The 17,620-nt window shown below is 45.2% G+C and overlaps 3 protein-coding genes and 1 non-coding gene across 14 annotated transcripts in view; 2 read left to right on the forward strand and 2 right to left on the reverse strand.

Moving 5' to 3' along the window:
* The first annotated feature begins 1,117 nt into the window (after positions 1 to 1,117).
* clcn4 (chloride channel, voltage-sensitive 4) lies at positions 1,118 to 6,388 on the forward strand. Its single transcript, XM_076094840.1, has 12 exons — positions 1,118 to 1,322; positions 1,867 to 2,021; positions 2,104 to 2,203; positions 2,295 to 2,482; positions 2,589 to 2,711; positions 2,783 to 2,989; positions 3,098 to 3,178; positions 3,269 to 3,814; positions 3,894 to 4,080; positions 4,162 to 4,560; positions 4,628 to 4,844; positions 5,003 to 6,388. Exons 1-12 carry the CDS (start codon positions 1,295 to 1,297, stop codon positions 5,091 to 5,093), a joined length of 2,322 nt encoding a protein of 773 aa, XP_075950955.1. The 5' UTR covers positions 1,118 to 1,294; the 3' UTR covers positions 5,094 to 6,388.
* A 105-nt stretch (positions 6,389 to 6,493) lies between these two features.
* Positions 6,494 to 13,689, reverse strand: LOC142952863 (high affinity cGMP-specific 3',5'-cyclic phosphodiesterase 9A-like). The gene is made up of 14 exons (XM_076094855.1): positions 12,438 to 13,689; positions 12,000 to 12,149; positions 11,442 to 11,481; positions 11,263 to 11,365; positions 10,779 to 10,924; positions 10,637 to 10,696; positions 10,344 to 10,521; positions 9,888 to 10,010; positions 9,710 to 9,802; positions 9,137 to 9,204; positions 8,957 to 9,059; positions 8,638 to 8,742; positions 8,318 to 8,464; positions 6,494 to 6,942 (listed from the first exon to the last, which is right to left on the reverse strand). Exons 1-14 carry the CDS (start codon positions 12,523 to 12,525, stop codon positions 6,787 to 6,789), a joined length of 1,560 nt encoding a protein of 519 aa, XP_075950970.1. The 5' UTR covers positions 12,526 to 13,689; the 3' UTR covers positions 6,494 to 6,786.
* The window catches only part of LOC142952859 (CLIP-associating protein 1-A-like), a 17,354-nt gene continuing 12,898 nt past the window's right edge, over positions 13,165 to 17,620 (forward strand). For 10 of the 11 annotated variants that reach the window (XM_076094844.1, XM_076094849.1, XM_076094848.1 and 7 more), the window contains exons 1-8: positions 13,165 to 13,281; positions 13,917 to 14,247; positions 15,770 to 15,848; positions 16,118 to 16,221; positions 16,325 to 16,416; positions 16,506 to 16,581; positions 16,816 to 16,913; positions 17,006 to 17,076. In XM_076094844.1, coding sequence (XP_075950959.1) covers positions 14,032 to 14,247; positions 15,770 to 15,848; positions 16,118 to 16,221; positions 16,325 to 16,416; positions 16,506 to 16,581; positions 16,816 to 16,913; positions 17,006 to 17,076 — 736 coding nt within the window. In that variant the 5' untranslated portion in view covers positions 13,165 to 13,281; positions 13,917 to 14,031. Of the gene's footprint in view, positions 13,282 to 13,916; positions 14,248 to 15,769; positions 15,849 to 16,117; positions 16,222 to 16,324; positions 16,417 to 16,505; positions 16,582 to 16,815; positions 16,914 to 17,005; positions 17,077 to 17,536 lie in introns of those variants that run through there. The other variant, XM_076094853.1, reaches the window with a different exon arrangement.
* LOC142953834 (U4atac minor spliceosomal RNA) lies at positions 15,302 to 15,430 on the reverse strand. The gene has a single exon (XR_012955433.1). It is a non-coding gene; the product is annotated as a U4atac minor spliceosomal RNA (small nuclear RNA).

Genomic DNA, 17,620 nt, shown 5'->3' on the forward strand with positions numbered 1-17,620 from the left:
ACATGTACTTTATACTGTACTACACCTCAGAGGCACATGTACTTTATACTGTACTACACCTCAGAGGTACATGTAGTACTTTATACTGTACTACACCTCAGAGGCACATGTACTTTATACTGTACTACACCTCAGAGGTACATGTAGTACTTTATACTGTACTACACCTCAGAGGTACATATTGTACTTTATACTGTACTACACCTCAGAGGTACATATTGTACTTTATACTGTACTACATCTCAGAGGTACATATAGTACTTTATACTGTACTACACCTCAGAGGTACATGTAGTACTTTATACTGTACTACACCTCAGAGGTACATGTAGTACTTTATACTGTACTACATCTCAGAGGTACATGTAGTACTTTATACTGTACTACACCTCAGAGGTACATGTTGTACTTTATACTGTACTACACCTCAGAGGTACATGTAGTACTTTATACTGTACTACACCTCAGAGGTACATGTAGTACTTTATACTGTACTACATCTCAGAGGTACATGTAGTACTTTATACTGTACTACACCTCAGAGGTACATGTACTTTATACTGTACTACATCTCAGAGGTACATATTGTACTTTTTAGAAAAAAGTACAATAGTACATCTGTCAAAACATTATATAAAATGGTTTTATATAATATCTGTAAACAGATGTTCAGGCAGCAGCTGTATTTGTCTCCAGTGTTTCTCCACAGAGAGGTGGATCAGAGGAGACCCTGAAGAAGACCACATCCCTGAGAGGAAGAGGAGGGAGGAGGAAGTCTGGCTGGTTCCAGGTCCAGTAAAGTCACCTCTGAATAAACTCATCCTCTCCCAGTTCACCAGATTAAATCAGCCTCAAGCACCATGTTCATGTCCCACATCAGACATGAGTTCTACCTCCAGAGAGCCTCTCCATATCCCAGTACTTTAGTACTTCTTTATTCTGATACTTTCTACTTCTACTCTCTCTTTACTTGTAACAGAGTATTTCTACACTGTGGTATTTGTACTTATACTTTAGTAAATGATCTGAGTAGTTCTTCTTCCTCTGTCCATCACACCATCTTTACAATAGACGATCTACAACGTGAGCGTGAGGCTGAACAGGTGCATTGTGGGAAACGTGAGCGTGAGGCTGAGCAGGTGCATTGTGGGAAAAGCAGTCTATGACGCCGTCTGTTTATTTCTTGACGTTTAACGCCTCTTTTCTCTGTATATTTAAGCTAAAATGTGAAACGTAGCCGACATTAAACACGGTACTGATTCAAAGGACACATTCTCCACCTGTAGTCGTCAGGATGGACTGTAACATGGAGCCTGGTGACGGTAAGAAGACGACTTTATGGAGCTAACTGACGGATATAGCGTTAGCTTTACATGCTAACACAGCTAGCCGTGTCTGCAGCGTTCAGCTGTGTCTTCTTCTGCAGCTGTTGTGTTGTTCATGAACCGTGAGACTGTTTAAAGCTGCTGTTCAGCATCAGTGTCACGCTGCAGAGTTGTGCTCCGACGGTGGCTTCCATTGTTATTTATTATTTAATTACAAGAAACATAAACAACAACAAGAGGACGACAAGAGCAGTGATACAGGCCAGCTACCATCATGTAGTGTGTGTGTGTGTGTGTGTGTGAGATTAATAATTATTGAATTATTGCTTTTCTTTCAGTTAATGCTGAACGTTTCTAGCTGCAGCTCCTTCAGAACGTTTCTCTGTTTTTAGACTGTTGGCTGGAACAACAAATACATTTCTTTGATATTTCATTGACTGATGAAGAGAGTAAATATAAAAGTGTGTTCATCACGAGGTACACGCTGTGCAGCAGCAGATATTAAAGTGGAAGGTAACGATGAACACTTCCTCTCTGCCAGGCGGCAGCAGTGCCACGCCCACAGAGGAGATGAACGGAGCTGGAAACTTGATGGATTTCCTGGACGAGCCTTTTCCTGACGTGGGCACGTATGAAGACTTCCACACCATCGACTGGCTGAGGGAGAAGTCCAGAGACACGGACCGCCACCGCAAGGTGTGACCAGGTTCTCCACATACCCTCGTGTATACGTAGGAGTATTCATCAGCTGTAAGTACTCTGTGTGCTCGTCTACCAGATCACCAGTAAGAGTAAAGAGTCCTTCTGGGAGCTGATCAAGAGCCTGCTGGACGCCTGGTCGGGATGGGTGGTGATGCTGCTCATCGGCCTGCTCTCAGGTCAGTCAGGAGGGACCAGGACGCGGAACGTTCCCCAACAGATCCCTCTCAAAACATCACGTCTCACTGGGGAACGTTGTGTCTTCTGCAGGCACGCTGGCCGGAGTGATCGACCTGGCGGTGGACTGGATGACCGACCTGAAGGAAGGCGTGTGTCTGACGGCCTTCTATTACAGCCACGAGCAGTGCTGCTGGACGTCCAACGAGACGACCTTCGACGACCGGGACAAGTGTCCTCAGTGGCAGAAATGGGCCGAGCTGATGACGGGCCACGCCGAGGTCAGACCACGGGAACACGAGGAAGCACACGTTTGTAGAGAAGTCTCACTGTGGAGCAGCGTTTGACGGGCGGAGAGAGGATCGATGTGTGTTTGGTCTCTTTCAGGGAGCGGGGGCGTACGTGTTGAACTACTTCCTGTACGTTCTGTGGGCGCTGCTGTTCTCCTTCCTGGCGGTGTCGCTGGTGCGAGTGTTCGCTCCGTACGCCTGCGGTTCAGGAATCCCAGAGGTGAGAGAAGCGCTGACGACGGGTCACGCAGCTCTCCGACAGGCTCCAACAGTTGTGTGTTTGTTTTGCAGATCAAGACGATCCTCAGCGGCTTCATCATCCGGGGCTACTTGGGGAAATGGACCCTGCTGATCAAGACGGTCACCCTGGTTCTGGCGGTGTCGTCGGGCCTCAGCCTGGGGAAGGAGGGCCCTCTGGTCCACGTGGCCTGCTGCTGTGGAAACCTCTTCTGCAGCCTCTTCTCCAAGTACAGCAAGAACGAGGGCAAGCGGCGAGAGGTACGGTGCACATGTCAAACCAACGGTACACAGCTCAGTGCGTCACTAAACACCAACGTCCTTTAACAAGGAACTCAAGACTAAGAAGTGTCTGTGTCTCACCTCCAGGTGTTGTCCGCTGCAGCAGCAGCTGGCGTGTCGGTGGCCTTCGGAGCGCCCATCGGAGGAGTTCTGTTCAGCCTGGAGGAGGTTCGTGAAACGTCCCCACCAGAACCAGTTGTCTCTGAGGGACCGGGTCCTCAGCGGTTCATGTCTAACGACCCTCCGTCTCCCCTGCAGGTCAGCTACTACTTCCCTCTGAAGACTCTGTGGCGGTCGTTCTTCGCCGCGCTGGTCGCCGCCTTCACGCTGCGCTCCATCAACCCGTTCGGCAACAGCCGCCTGGTGCTCTTCTACGTGGAGTACCACACGCCGTGGTACATGGCCGAGCTGGTCCCGTTCATCCTGCTGGGCGTGTTCGGCGGCCTCTGGGGGGCCCTGTTCATCAGGGCCAACATCGCCTGGTGCCGGCGCAGGAAGACCACCCTGCTGGGTAAGTACCCGGTCCTGGAGGTCATCGCCGTGACGGGTCTCACCGCCGTGCTGGCGTTCCCCAACCCGTATACCCGCCGCAGCACCAGCGAGCTCATCTCTGAGCTCTTCAACGACTGCGGCGCGCTGGAGTCGTCTCAGCTGTGCGACTACATCAACAACCCCAACATGAGCCGGCCGGTGGACGACATCCCAGACCGACCGGCGGGGCCGGGGGTCTACAACGCCCTGTGGCAGCTCGCCCTCGCTCTCGTCTTCAAGATCGTCATCACCATCTTCACCTTCGGCATGAAGGTTAGTACGAGGAAGAGGAACGTGGAAACAAGTAAAGTTGTGAGATCCAAACAGAAACCCTCGTCACCTTCCTCTCCAGATCCCGTCGGGTCTCTTCATCCCCAGCATGGCGGTGGGAGCCATCGCGGGGCGCATCGTGGGGATCGCCGTGGAGCAGATGGCGTACCACCACCACGACTGGATCATCTTCAGGAACTGGTGCCGGCCCGGCGCCGACTGTGTCACACCGGGACTCTACGCCATGGTGGGCGCCGCCGCCTGTCTGGGTGAGCAGAGTGCAATGTGATGACGGCTGACTCGCAGTCGCATCTTTAACTGTGTTAACGCTTGAATACCTTTGTAACCAGGCGGGGTGACCAGGATGACCGTCTCCCTGGTGGTCATCATGTTCGAGCTCACCGGCGGTCTGGAGTACATCGTCCCCCTGATGGCCGCCGCTGTCACCAGCAAGTGGGTGGCGGACGCCTTCGGGAAGGAGGGCATCTACGAGTCGCACATCCAGCTCAACGGCTACCCGTACCTGGACGTCAGGGACGAGTTCACCCACCGCACGCTGGCCACCGACGTGATGCGGCCGCGCAGGAACGACCCGCCTCTGGCCGTGCTCACCCAGGACTCCACCACGGTGGAGGACGTGGAGGCGCTGATCAAAGACACCGACTACAACGGCTTCCCGGTGGTCATGTCCAGAGAGTCGGAGAGGCTCATCGGCTTCGTCCAGCGCCGGGATCTCACCCTCGCCATCAGTAAGTTCGCTCCTTCAGAGTCACCCGGGATTCGATGATGTTTTAACGGACTTCTCCCTCCCTTCAGAAAACGCCCGTCAGAAGCAGGACGGCGTGGTGAGCAGCTCCGTGGTCTACTTCACCGAGGACGCGCCGCAGCTGCCGGCCAGCGACCCGCAGCCGCTGAAGCTGCGACGCGTCCTGAACCTCAGCCCCTTCACCGTCACCGACCACACGCCCATGGAGACGGTGGTGGACATCTTCCGCAAGCTGGGCCTCCGCCAGTGTCTCGTCACCCGGAGCGGGTAGGACCAGGACTCAGTCCGACCATTTAGCAACATTCAGAGAAACAGAAACGCTTTTCTACGTCTGATTTATTCAGTAAACAAACAAGCTTTTCATTGTTTACACTATGAAACCTCTTCTTCCCTTCATTGACGTGTCGTCCTGTGTTTCTGCTCAGGCGTCTGCTGGGTATCATCACTAAGAAGGACGTCCTGCGTCACATGGCTCAGATGATGAACCAGGACCCAGAGTCCATCATGTTCAACTAGACGAAGGGAGGCGGCCATCGAGGTAACGGAAAGGACCAATCGTCTGCTGATCAGCTGATCCTTCTTCTTACGCTTCATGTCACGCTTCAGAGGCTGGAGACACTTTTTACAGCTCAAGTGAGAGGAATCTAATCAATAATCAATACGAGGAAGTCTGGAGAAACCAGACGTTTAACTTCTATCATTCTATATCAGCTTCCATGTAGACGATCTGATTGGTCAGAAAGTAAATGTCCTGTTTCCTCTCTTTCTCAAGTTCACTAAACTCTTATTTCAAGCACACCTTATGGATGACGTCATCCTCTGTGATGACGTCATCCTCTGTGATGACGTCATCCTCTGTGATGACGAACCCTGATATCTTGTTCTGTGAGGTGTCTGCTGCTCTCTGTTTGTTTTGCTGCCATATTCATATCAACGTGTTTTTGTTCTTGTTTCTCTCTTTGACCTGAAGACTCTCTGACACACGTTCACTGTAGCAGTTAAAGGGTTCAGAGAGTCTTTGGAGTCTTTAGAGTCTTTAGAGTCTTTAGAGTCTTTGGTACGTAACGTGTGTCAAAAGGTTCAGAGAGTCTTGAATGGTGTGATGTTCACAGAGAAGATGTGTGAGAGGTTTAAAACACGACTAACTAACAGAAGGAGGCAGCAGGAGACCAGTGACTCCTCTTATATGGAAAGTATGTTGCACTAGAGTGTTCCTCCTCCTCCTCCTCCTCCTCCTATAACTCCTCTTCCCACACCTCCTCTTCCTATACTTCCTCCTCCTGCTGTGCTCCTCCTCTGAGGATCTGATTATAAACATCCCAGTGACTCTGTAGCTCTTCTGTTAGCGACACTGAAAGCTAAATGCTCCTTCCTGTAGGAGACAGGAAGTGAAGTAACTAACGAGGTCACTAGAGTCCTAAATGTTGATCATATTTCCATCATTTCCGGCACTTACAATAAGAGAAGCACAGAAGTGTTAGTTTCTGCTGGCTGAGTGTCTTTATCTGTGTGTTGTGGTGTTTGTTGCTAACAGCTGCTAACGGGTCATAAACACTGTAAACTACGAGGGGTTAAGTTTAAACACAACGTTTTGTCTTTAAATGCCAAGAGAATGTATTCAGATATCTGCTGTACATATTAAAGATTCACTGTGTCATGTTTAATTTAAAACACTCATGTTTATTTATTTTAACACTAAATATTAATATTTATCAGATGCACTCCTCTAAAAGAAGACGGATATTTGCACTTTTGTTCTTTTTTTTGATTTGTAAATGAAGTGATTCAAAAATAAACAATGTTAAAAACAACACGGTGGGTTTGATTCTTTTTTGCTTAATTGATGACTTACTTGCTTTGTTCTAAAGATGTTCATCTTAAAAACACATTGAAATAGTGAAACACAACAATACACATTTATCTCTTATATTTATATTTATTGTCTTTTAGATTCACATCAATCAAAATAAATGACAAACAATTTCAAACCAGAGAGAAAACATCTCAAATATCAGACAAACTCTCAACAACAACATATAAAATGATTTTAAAAGCTTAAATATTGAAGGAAACTGAGCTCATTATAATATTCAGGAAGTCTTTCTTCAGATGTCAGAACTTCCTCTGACTCACTTCTGGAGATCTGTCTTACATCCTGATATGGAAAGTATTCTGTACTAGAGTATTCCTCCTCCTATACCTCCTCCTCCTATACAATCTCATCCTGTGCTCCTCCTATACCTCCTTCTCCTCCTCCACCTCCTCCTGCTGTGCTCCTCTTCCCCTCCTCCTGCTCCTGCTTGCTGGCTCTCTCCAGGTCAGAGTAATATTCGAGGGCTCGTCTCACCGGCTCCAGAATATGTTTCTGTGACGACACGACAGCAGCTTCAACACTCCATGAAGATTAATGTCATGTTCACTTGCTTGCTGACTTCCTTGCTTGCTTACTTGCTGACTTGCTTGCTTATTCACTTACTTGCTGACTTGCTTGCTTATTCACTTACTTGCTGACTTGCTTGCTTATTCACTTACTTGCTGATTTACTTACATGCTGACTTGCTTGCTTATTCACTTACTAGCTGACTTGCTCACTTCCTCACTTACTTGCTGACTTGCTCACTTACTTGTTGACTTGCTGACTTGCTCACTTACTTGCTGACTTGCTTACTTGCTCACTTACTTGCTGACTTGCTCACTTACGTGCTGACTTGCTTACTTGCTCACTTACTTGCTCACTTACTTGCTGACTTGCTCACTTACTTGCTGACTTGCTTACTTGCTCACTTACTTGCTGACTTGCTTACTTGCTCACTTACTTGCTTACTTGCTCACTTACTTGCTGACTTGCTTACTTGCTCACTTACTTGCTCACTTACTTGCTGACTTGCTGACTTGCTCATTTACTTGCTGACTTACTCACTTACTTGCTGACTTGCTTACTTGCTCACTTACTTGCTTACTTGCTCACTTACTTGCTGACTTGCTTACTTGCTCACTTACTTGCTGACTTGCTCACTTACTTGCTGACTTGCTTACTTGCTTACTTGCTCACTTACTTGCTTCCTCACTTACTTGCTCACTTACTTACTTGCTCACTTACTCGCTGACTTGCTCACTTACTTGCTGACTTGCTCACTTACTTGCTGACTTGCTCACTTACTTGTTGACTTGCTGACTTGCTCACTTACTTGCTGACTTGCTTACTTGCTCACTTACTTGCTGACTTGCTCACTTACGTGCTGACTTGCTTACTTGCTCACTTACTTGCTCACTTACTTGCTGACTTGCTCACTTACTTGCTGACTTGCTTACTTGCTCACTCACTTGCTCACTTACTTGCTGACTTGCTTACTTGCTCACTTACTTGCTCACTTACTTGCTGACTTGCTGACTTGCTCATTTACTTGCTGACTTACTCACTTACTTGCTGACTTGCTTACTTGCTCACTTACTTGCTTCCTTGCTCACTTACTTGCTGACTTGCTTACTTGCTCACTTACTTGCTGACTTGCTCACTTACTTGCTGACTTGCTTACTTGCTTACTTGCTCACTTACTTGCTTCCTCACTTACTTGCTCACTTACTTACTTGCTCACTTACTCGCTGACTTGCTCACTTACTTGCTGACTTGCTCACTTGCTCACTTACTCGCTGACTTCCCTGTATCATCAACCAGTGATTTATTCCGTGCTTTGAGTCGATGGGAATCGGATCAATAAGCAGAATGTCTCATGTTTTACCTCCAGACAGGGGAACAGCTTGGTGAGCTCCGTGAAGAGCGGCAGGAGGACAAACCGGATGAAGCTGGTCTGAGAGGACGGTCTGGACACTTTGTCTCGGTCCATGAAAGGAGCCACTGGGAGCCCTTTGAGTTTCTCCGTGTCGCTCTGCACCACAACAACAACAACAGGTTTTACTGCTGAGTTGGCTCTAATGATTTGATTCTTTAAGGGTTCCCCTTCCCTCCTGAACTCTTTGATAAATGACTCTTTCACCTCCGCGTGGCTGTTTCCAGTCACTTCCTGTTTATTGATCAGTAACGTGAGAGTCAACAACACACCTGGTGGAAGAACTCCTGCAGCAGACAGTCCAGCCAGGGCTCGGCCACCGCCATCGGCCTCGCCTCGTTGGAGATGTCGCTCACCTTCACCATGATGTTCATCAGCTGGAATCAGACCAGAATCAGCGGCTCTTCACTTTTACACACCTGTTAAATCTCACTTTGCCCTTAAAATATATGAAACTGTTGGTTTAGCGACAAAGGGAACGATAGAAGCTCAGAGAGAAGTTCTAGTAGTTAACATTTCTGTTATGTGCAGAACAACAACAGGAGGTTTTAATGTTTTAAATCTAAAACATGTCTGTGTGTTATTCTCTACCACTTCCTTGTGCTCCTTGTTGGTGAAGTTGAACACCGGCTGAATGCTTCTGAACTTGTTGAGGATGTCGTTGTGTCTCGCCATGTCGGTGGCCAGAATGCACCTGAAAGGAGGTTTAAGTTTAAGTGAACAAGAAGTCCGACCGGCACACGGAGGAAGTGATGGAGGCCGACGTCTCACCTGATCATTCCTCCTCGGATGTGTTTGTACTGATCGCTGCTCAGGTTTTTGAGGATGTTGCACTCCGGCTGCAAAGAGAAAGGAAACAGGAAAGTCTAATTAATGTTTAATGTTAGCGGAGGACGTTTTAATATTGTTAAGTTCAAACTTTGCATTTAAAAAACAGCGTGAGATAAAGTATTATTCTGCCATTAAAACAGCAGATAAAAAGTAGAATATCTAAACTATGATTTAAAATGATACCACGAAAGGGAAACAACTGGTACACGTTACTGCTGGTGTCCCACAGGGATCCTGTCTAGATCCCCTTTTATTCCTCCTCAACACTAATGGATCTCATTTATGTTTCTGTTACTTTTTGCTTCCGTATGACTTAAGTTTTGTGACATTTACTGCTGAAAACAAAAGTTATCGTGAATCTATTTCTTGCCTTTTCATTGGAAATAACTCTTTGGTGATATTTAGTTTGTGTTAAGATCCTGAAATCAGAGTGGTTTCTGGGTAATGTTTCCTCTCTCTTTACCTCACATGTATTTAATCTGAATATTCTGAGTTTCCTTCATGTTTTCGTACCTTGGTCATGATGCCGAAAGCGACAGCACAGTGGTGGTTTTCTAGGGGGGAAATGTCGTTGTAGCGCAGAGCCAAGTCGGTCTGAGCGTTGATCTGTGTGACATTAAAACAACAACAACATCAGAGATGAGCGGTGAACAAACGGCCGGACAGATGGGCAGAGAGTCAGCGGGCTGACCTGGTAGACGTTGTTGTAGCCGGGGTGGTCCAGGTCGTGGCACAGAGCCGAGGTCAACATGATCAACAGGTCGATTCTGGATATCTTACTCCTGAGGTCCGTCAGCCAGATGAGCCCGTACAGCTGCAGGACGAGACACCAGTAACACCAGTAACACCAGTAACACCAGAAACACCAGAAACACCAGTAACACCAGTAACTCACTGGGAGGCTGAGACTATCACACACACACACACACACATAAACATCAGCTGTGTGTTCTACTGTAGGCTGCTTTTGTTTTATGTTTGGATTTCCCCCAAAAAATGCATTGTTATTAATTCAGATTTTAATAATAGTCGTAAATAATAATATATAATAAGAAGAAGAATTATAATTATAGAATAATCTCTATTTCATGCTCAGTTTCTTCTTCTTCTCCCGTCCTTCCTCTGATGAAGACGAAGACGTCCGTACCATCTGAGTGACGCAGAAGCAGTGCCTGAAGTTGTGGAAAGGGATGTTGTTGTAGTGGCGGTAGACCTCGAACAGGAAGTTCTGCAGGACGTCCAGCTGGATGTGGAACGCCATCAGGAAGTCCAGGTCGATGAACATCACCTGGAGGAGCACCAGCATCTCCGCCTCCTCCCACTGCCTGTGGGCGTCACACACACACACACACACACACACACACACACACACACACACACAGGTGTGAGAGTGTCTGTGTGAGTGTGTGTGTCTGTGTTTCACTGTGTTTGCACTCTCACCAGTTGTCAAAAATGGGAGTTTTCAGATGCTCCCTCACTTCTTCTGTCACATGCAGAGAGCTACGGCAACACAGAAAGGACACACAGCTCAAACCTTCTCCTCCACTTCAGCAGCACACACACCTGGTGAGAAGAAACTCACCTCATGTTGAGGAACGTCCTGCGGACCTGTTGGCGCTGCTCCTGCTCACTCAGCTGAGAGCTTTTGGGTTTCGGGGACAAGTTGGAGCGCTGATGGTCGCTGATGGCCTCCTTGAAGAGACCCATCCAGCTCAGGTGCTTCACACTCTGACAGAAGATTCAACTTCATTACGACTGAAGACCTTCAAGAATGCTCCTCTAACTCATTGAATACAGGCTTTAAAGAGTTAATTTAAGGTGTGTTTAAGCAGCCTAACCCCTCATTCTACGCCTAAGAGGTGAGACGATGATGTTTGCTTTATTTAAAAGGGATGTGCATTGTATTTCTAGTATTTTCAAACAGTTTTTCTGAATCATTTGGACTTTTTGTTTGATGCTGCTCCTTCACAATAAAAGCATTTATTCAGTGAAGCAGCCAGCAGGTGTTCTATATATATATATGTGCTTTTGTATGAGTGTGTCCTCGTAGGTTCAGAGTGACGAACCTCCAGCTTCCTCTTGAAAGACTCCACTTGGCTCTTCAGCTCACAGACGACATCCGGAGTCTTCCCCACGTCCTCCATGACTTTGCTCTCCAGATGATTCAACCTGGAGACGCAGACAAGAGAAACAGTGCGTCTCACCCAGACGCTTCAAGAAAATCCTCTCCACGTGATGCACTCACCTGTGCTCCATGGTGTCCAGCTCATTTGGCATCCCCACACCTGCATGTGTACAACATATAGACATCATATGTATTAAAACATGTAGAAACGATGACCGTCTGTTTCAGGTGCAGGTTTTGATGCAACATTTTATATTTCTGCAGAAATCCACCTCTGTGGTTGTGTGTTTATAGAGGGACAACCATGCAGCCAAGACGTGAGGTAGAGTTGAGGAAGACGTTAGGTAGACGTGAGGTAGACGTGAGCTAGTAGAGTTGAGGTAGAGTTGAGGTAGATGTGAGGTAGATGTGAGGTAGACGTGAGGTAGAGGTGAGGTAGAGGTGAGGTAGATGTGAGGTAGAGGTGAGGTAGAGGTGAGGTAGACATGAGGTAGATGTGAGGTAGAGTTGAGGTAGACGTGAGGATGAGGATGAGGATGAGGTAGAGGTAGACGTGAGGTAGACGTGAGGTAGTTTTGAGGGTGAGGATGAGGATGAGGTAGACGTGAGGTAGACGTGAGGTAGTTGTGAGGGTGAGAATGAGGATGAGGTAGACGTGAGGTGTTTCAGGACGCTCACTCTTCAGGTCTGACGCCACCACCTCCAGTCGGTAGTACGAGTCCCGGCTGTTGGCCTCCAGCCTGGGGGAGATGTTCAGCATGCTGCCGTTCATGCTGTACATCTTCAGGATGTGGTGAGGCCCCGCCTCCGCCGCCGCCCGGAACACATCTGTCAAAACACACACACATCTGTATCTGAACCGACGACCCTTCATTCGGTCTGTCTGCTCACAGTGGGTTCATTCAAAGAGGACAAAGCCCTTTGAGTGGAGGACCTGTCAAAGCCACATGGAGGTCCGGTTCTCCTACTGGAGCCACAGGAACATCAGAAACCTCTCTTTCACAACTCTTTCTCTCACAGCATCACAGGATATTAAACATCACATGATTGAATAAATAGTCACACCCACTAACATGATGATCACGCCTGTGGAGTCAGAGGTGAACTGTCTTTTACCTTTGACGTCTGCAGCAGAGCAGTCGGCTCCAAACTCTGCTTGCTCCAGCATCCCGTTCACCATGAAGTGAATGATTTTTGTTGTCATCCCAGAACCAGGTGGGACGTGACCGGCTCACCAAATGATGAAAAATGAGACCTCTTGACTCTGACATGAGCACCTTGAGTCTGTGAGGGGTCAGCTGCAGCTGACAGAGAGCCCACCCACTCATCCACCACATCCAGTCCTCCAGTTCTATTCAACAGGCCTTACTGGCATGACCTTTGCACAATCACCATGAGAGACAATTAATTAAATGTATTTAGATACATAAATATATACTTGAATAAAGAAAGAAAGAAAGAAAGAAAGAAAGAAATAGATAAATAGATAAATAGATAAATTGGTAAATAGATAAATATGTAAATAGATAAATATATTAAATCGATAAATAAATATAAATAAATAAATAAATATAAATAAATAGATACTTAAATAAATAAATAAATTGAGGTGTTAAAATAGAGTATGGAGAATATAAGACAGCCAATAATCTCAAATTAAATTTAAAAAAATTAAATAAAATATAATAAATAAAATTGTAGAGTGATTTTTTAATATGTATTTTTAAATACAAATGAAAATAAAATAAAATAAAAAAGTGAAAAATATTTTATTTTTAAGTACAAGACATCCTGATCCACTCCAGACCAGCTGGTGGCGGTAAAGCACCAATTCATTGTTTGCCAACCTTCAGTAAACCTAAAAAAAGACGTAGAAGAAGAAGTTCAGTGAAGTAACGGTAGTTTTCTGTCTCTAACGGTCACCGGATCGATAAGTAATGAACTAACCGGCTATAAACGGGTGAGTGACGGCAGAGCTAACGGCGCTCCTCCGGCTTACTTAGCTTTAGCTTCGCTTAGCTAACGCTAGCTTGACTGTATGTGTGGATTGAAAAAGCTTGCTAGTAGCGAGCTAAGTGTGCTAGCTAGCATGGAGAAGCTAACGGCTAAATAAACTGTATATAGTGACGTCACTAGCTAGCTTAACTTATTAGCAGCATCACTGTGTTTAATTCTGAGCTTTAACATGTTACGTTTTATATACATTAATTTTATTTATATTCATCACCAATTAACTCATTTAATAAGATCTGTGCAATATAAATACTACAATTATTCTGTCTGTATAATATTATATTATAATATTAATTTTATATAATATATTGTATATATATAATATTTTAGTTATTGTGGATTTTTTACTTCTTTAATATTCTTTACTGTTTTATTACTGATTTATAATACTTGTTTTGATCTTGTTTCTTCTTAGCACTATCCACTATGTGCATATGTGTATATATATATATATATATATATATATATATATATATATATATATATATGCTGTATGCTGCTGTAACCCTGTAACTAATAAAGGAGTATCTTCTCTTCAGTGTGCTCGTTATAAACTCGGTGTTTGGTGACTGTGTTTAACAGGAGAATGAAGCTCACCGTCCAGGACGTCCCGCTGCTCGTTTCTTCTCCTCCATCAACGTTAGCCGCCTCCTAAAAGACCCTCAAACGTCGGATAAACCTGCGGAAGTCTGCTCCGATGGAGGAGGAGGAGGAGGTGGAGGAGGTGAGCATGGAGTATCTGCTGGAGCAGGTGTTGCAGAAGGACCTGGCCAAGAGGCTCCAGGTGGGTCAGGAGATCACGGAGCTCATCCTGGACCAGAGGAAGACCTCCGACATGGAGCAGGACCAGACCCTGCTGGACAGGGTGGTGGACGCGGTGGCCAGCTCCTGGGTCAACTCCAGCAACTTCAAGGTGAGGAGGACTCCTACATCAAACTATGTGTGTGTTAAATCAGCTGTTTCCTGCAGGTGTAGGAGCGCTTCATTTACTCACCTATATCTCCCTGTATGTTCTTCAGATGTGCATCATTTCTTCCACATTAGTGATGTTTTACTGGAGCTAATTTCCCCAAATTCCTCTGTAATGTCCTCTTAAACTTGTATTTCAACCAAATATCTGTTACTTCCTGTTATTTTAACCAAATATCTGTATTTTCTCCAGAGAAACTAGAGATAAAGGTCCATTCAACTCATGGGGACCTTTATGTTGTTGGACATTTAAAAGAGTCGCAGCCTCTTACGTGAAGCTAAATTAATATTAATAGTGTCTAATGTTTAATTGTTGGGCCTGCTCTGGAGCTTTTGAACATAAAGCATGATCTTCCTCACCATGTCTCACACACACACACACACACTCTGCTGTAATGGGGACATGTCAGCGGCTTAATTTACCTCCATTAGCCCAGTTTCCTTCCTTCTGTGACTTCCTGCTCCAACGTGGCAGTTTATAAACACACAGCGCTCATTTATTCACCCTTTAAACTGACGATTTACTGATATATTATATATATGTATAATATATATATATATAATATATATATTATACATATATATATTATATATATGTATAATATATATATATATAATATATAATATATAATATAACTTGTCAACATTTAGAGGAAGAAATGTGCGTCTTCCATTGTGTTTTTTTACATAAATATATGAATTTAAACACATTTTCCTATTAAAGTAGCATTGTACATTAACATCAGTGTAACAAAATACACAATAAATGGCAGTATTTCAGGAGTACTTTGCATACATACAGGGTGTATTTTACATATTTAAGTAGATATAAAATGTGTGTTTATAAATGTAACATCATCTTAATGCAGAAACGTCACATATTTACATATTTTTAAGCAGTTTTAAATCACATGTAATACCACCGTTTGTCCACCAGATGGCGCTCCAGTTAAAACCTATTTTTCTGTCACGTGTCATTTCCTCTCACAATCAAGAGAGTTTCCAAAAATTGCGTCATAGCCCGAGCGCGAGGCTCAGGTGACGCGTAAGTGTTGGTCTGGTGTTAGCAGGGCGGCTCTCACTACACGTTCATTGAGTCTCCCGAACCACCCCATGACAAGGAAGGGTGCGCGCCACGTGACGAGACATCTTCTTACCCCGTCCAGATACCGTCTTCACTCATGGTCGCGTTTTAAATCATATTTTTTACTTCATAAAGTGACACACTCGATGGTAGTATTTGTGTTTTACCGCATAAAACATATTTATTTTGAGTGTTTTCGTTTTATTTTGAGTGAAAACTCTTGTTTTGTTCAGATTACCCATGATGCTTTGTGGCCCTCCATTCAAATCCGCTGTGGCTGCGCTGATCTCGTGTTCTCTGTGTGTGTGTGTGTGTGTGTGTGTGTGTGTGTGTGTGTGTGTGTGTGTGTGTGTGTGTGTGTGTGTGTGTGTGTGTGTGTCAGGTGGTTCTGCTGGGCATGGACATCCTGTCCGCTCTGGTCAGCAGACTGCAGGACAGATTCAGGACGCAGGTGGGCACAGGTGAGCAGTATTTAAGAACTATATTTATTATTATTTAATATATTATTACAACAGTCAGAGCAGTGAACATCACTGCTATACAGCCTATATATATATATATATATATATATATATATATATATATATATATATATATATATATATATATATATATATATATATATATATATATATATATATATATATATATATATATATATATATATATATATATATATATATATATATATATGTTTTATTATAAATGTTAAATGTGTTTCTGGTCTCAGTTCTGCCGAGCCTCATCGATCGGTTAGGAGACTCCAAGGACCAGGTCCGAGACCAGGACCAGGAGCTGCTGCTGAAGATCATGGACCAGGCTGCTAACCCTCAGGTGCAGCAGCTCACCCCTTAAAGAACCCTGAGGGTTCAGGCTCTCTTCTTACACACTAACGTGTGTGTGTGTGTGTGTGTGTGTGTGTGTGTGTGTGTTTCAGTTTGTGTGGGAGCGAATGACGGGAGGCTTCAAACACAAGAACAACCGGACCAGAGAAGGACTCTGTCTGTGTCTCATCTCAACACTGAACGTGTGAGTGGAGAACAGATCAGCACCGTTACTTCATCTTTACTCTGCATGTGGTGTGAATAGAAACATGGATATCTGTTTCCTTTCCTCAGGTTTGGATCTCAGAGTCTGACGCTCAGTAAAATCGTCCCTCACATCTGTAACCTCCTGGGAGACCCCACCAGTCAGGTACGACACACCTGGACAGCTGGTCCTCCACTGCCCCCTGCTGGTCAAACACACGCACTACAGTCCAAGAACCAGGACCCCATGAGCTCTGTCCTCTTAGAGCTGATCAGCTGTCATCACCGGAGTCTCTCTTCCTCTCCGGGACAGGAAGCCGTGCCCATGAGCTTCCTGTCCACACATGAACACACTAATGAGGCGAGAGGAGGTTTGTGTTCACGTGTTGTTGTGTTTTAGGTGCGTGACGGAGCCATGAGCTGCCTCGTAGAGATCTACCGACACGTGGGAGAGCGAGTGAGAATAGATTTAGGAAAGAAGGGTCTTCCTCAGTCACGGTGCGTTCAGGTGCTCTCTGGAAAACAACAACTTATTAACTCTCTCTCTATATATATATGTGCTCATTCTCCGCTCGCCTCCTTCTGTCCAGGCTCAACGTGATCTTCAGTAAGTTCGACGAGGTTCAGAGGTCGGGGAACATGGTGCTGTCACCTGTGTCAGGTAAGACCCACGAGTCTGGTTCTGGTTCTGGTTCTGCAGAAACCTGCAGCCTACATGTGTTGTGTAGCTGTGACGGCGTATTAGTGCCACTGTAGGTCAAATATTAATAATAATAATGATGGAGACATGGAGTAATATTCTGAGGAGGAACTCAAGAAATAAACTAGATTAAAGTCACAAAGTTAGGAAACAAATGTGAATATTTGCAGAAAAAACTCTGAGATTAAATGTAGAAATGAAGGCGAATTTAGACTTTTAATCTCAGAATATTCTCCCCTCTTTGTAATTATAATATTAACTATAAGCTGGTTTCTTTGTCTCTCAATGAGCGTGTTTGAGCTGGGAGGTCCTGGTCCTGGTCCTGGTCTCAGTGGGGGTGCGTTCGCTGTCTTTCAGTGAGAACGCAACCTGATCCGGTGTCTTTGTTCTCCGGGAGCTGTCAGATGACGGGACATGAAGCAGCAGCTTTCTACCGGTTTACTCTTTCACATCACCTCCTCTTCTAGGAAGGAAACCACTAAAGCATGCTGGGAGTGTACATGTT

Source organism: Anarhichas minor, unplaced genomic scaffold (genome assembly GCF_050575085.1).
Source record: "Anarhichas minor isolate MPS153535 unplaced genomic scaffold, ASM5057508v1 ptg000018l, whole genome shotgun sequence".
Taxonomy (NCBI): Eukaryota; Metazoa; Chordata; class Actinopteri; order Perciformes; family Anarhichadidae; genus Anarhichas; species Anarhichas minor.

Bases quoted from the DNA above. Each gene is read 5' to 3' on its own strand.
- clcn4 (XM_076094840.1), top strand. From the start codon at position 1,295: ATGGACTGTAACATGGAGCCTGGTGACG. The intron at 2,712-2,782 runs GTGAGAGAAGCG...TTTGTTTTGCAG, and splicing joins GCGGTTCAGGAATCCCAGAG to ATCAAGACGATCCTCAGCGG. The intron at 3,815-3,893 runs GTTAGTACGAGG...CTTCCTCTCCAG, and splicing joins TCTTCACCTTCGGCATGAAG to ATCCCGTCGGGTCTCTTCAT.
- LOC142952863 (XM_076094855.1), bottom strand. From the start codon at position 12,525: ATGACAACAAAAATCATTCACTTCATGGTGAACGGGATGCTGGAGCAA. The intron at 10,925-11,262 runs GTTCGTCACTCT...ATCTTCTGTCAG, and splicing joins CTTTCAAGAGGAAGCTGGAG to AGTGTGAAGCACCTGAGCTG. The intron at 6,943-8,317 runs GTAAAACATGAG...GTGTCGTCACAG, and splicing joins AGCTGTTCCCCTGTCTGGAG to AAACATATTCTGGAGCCGGT.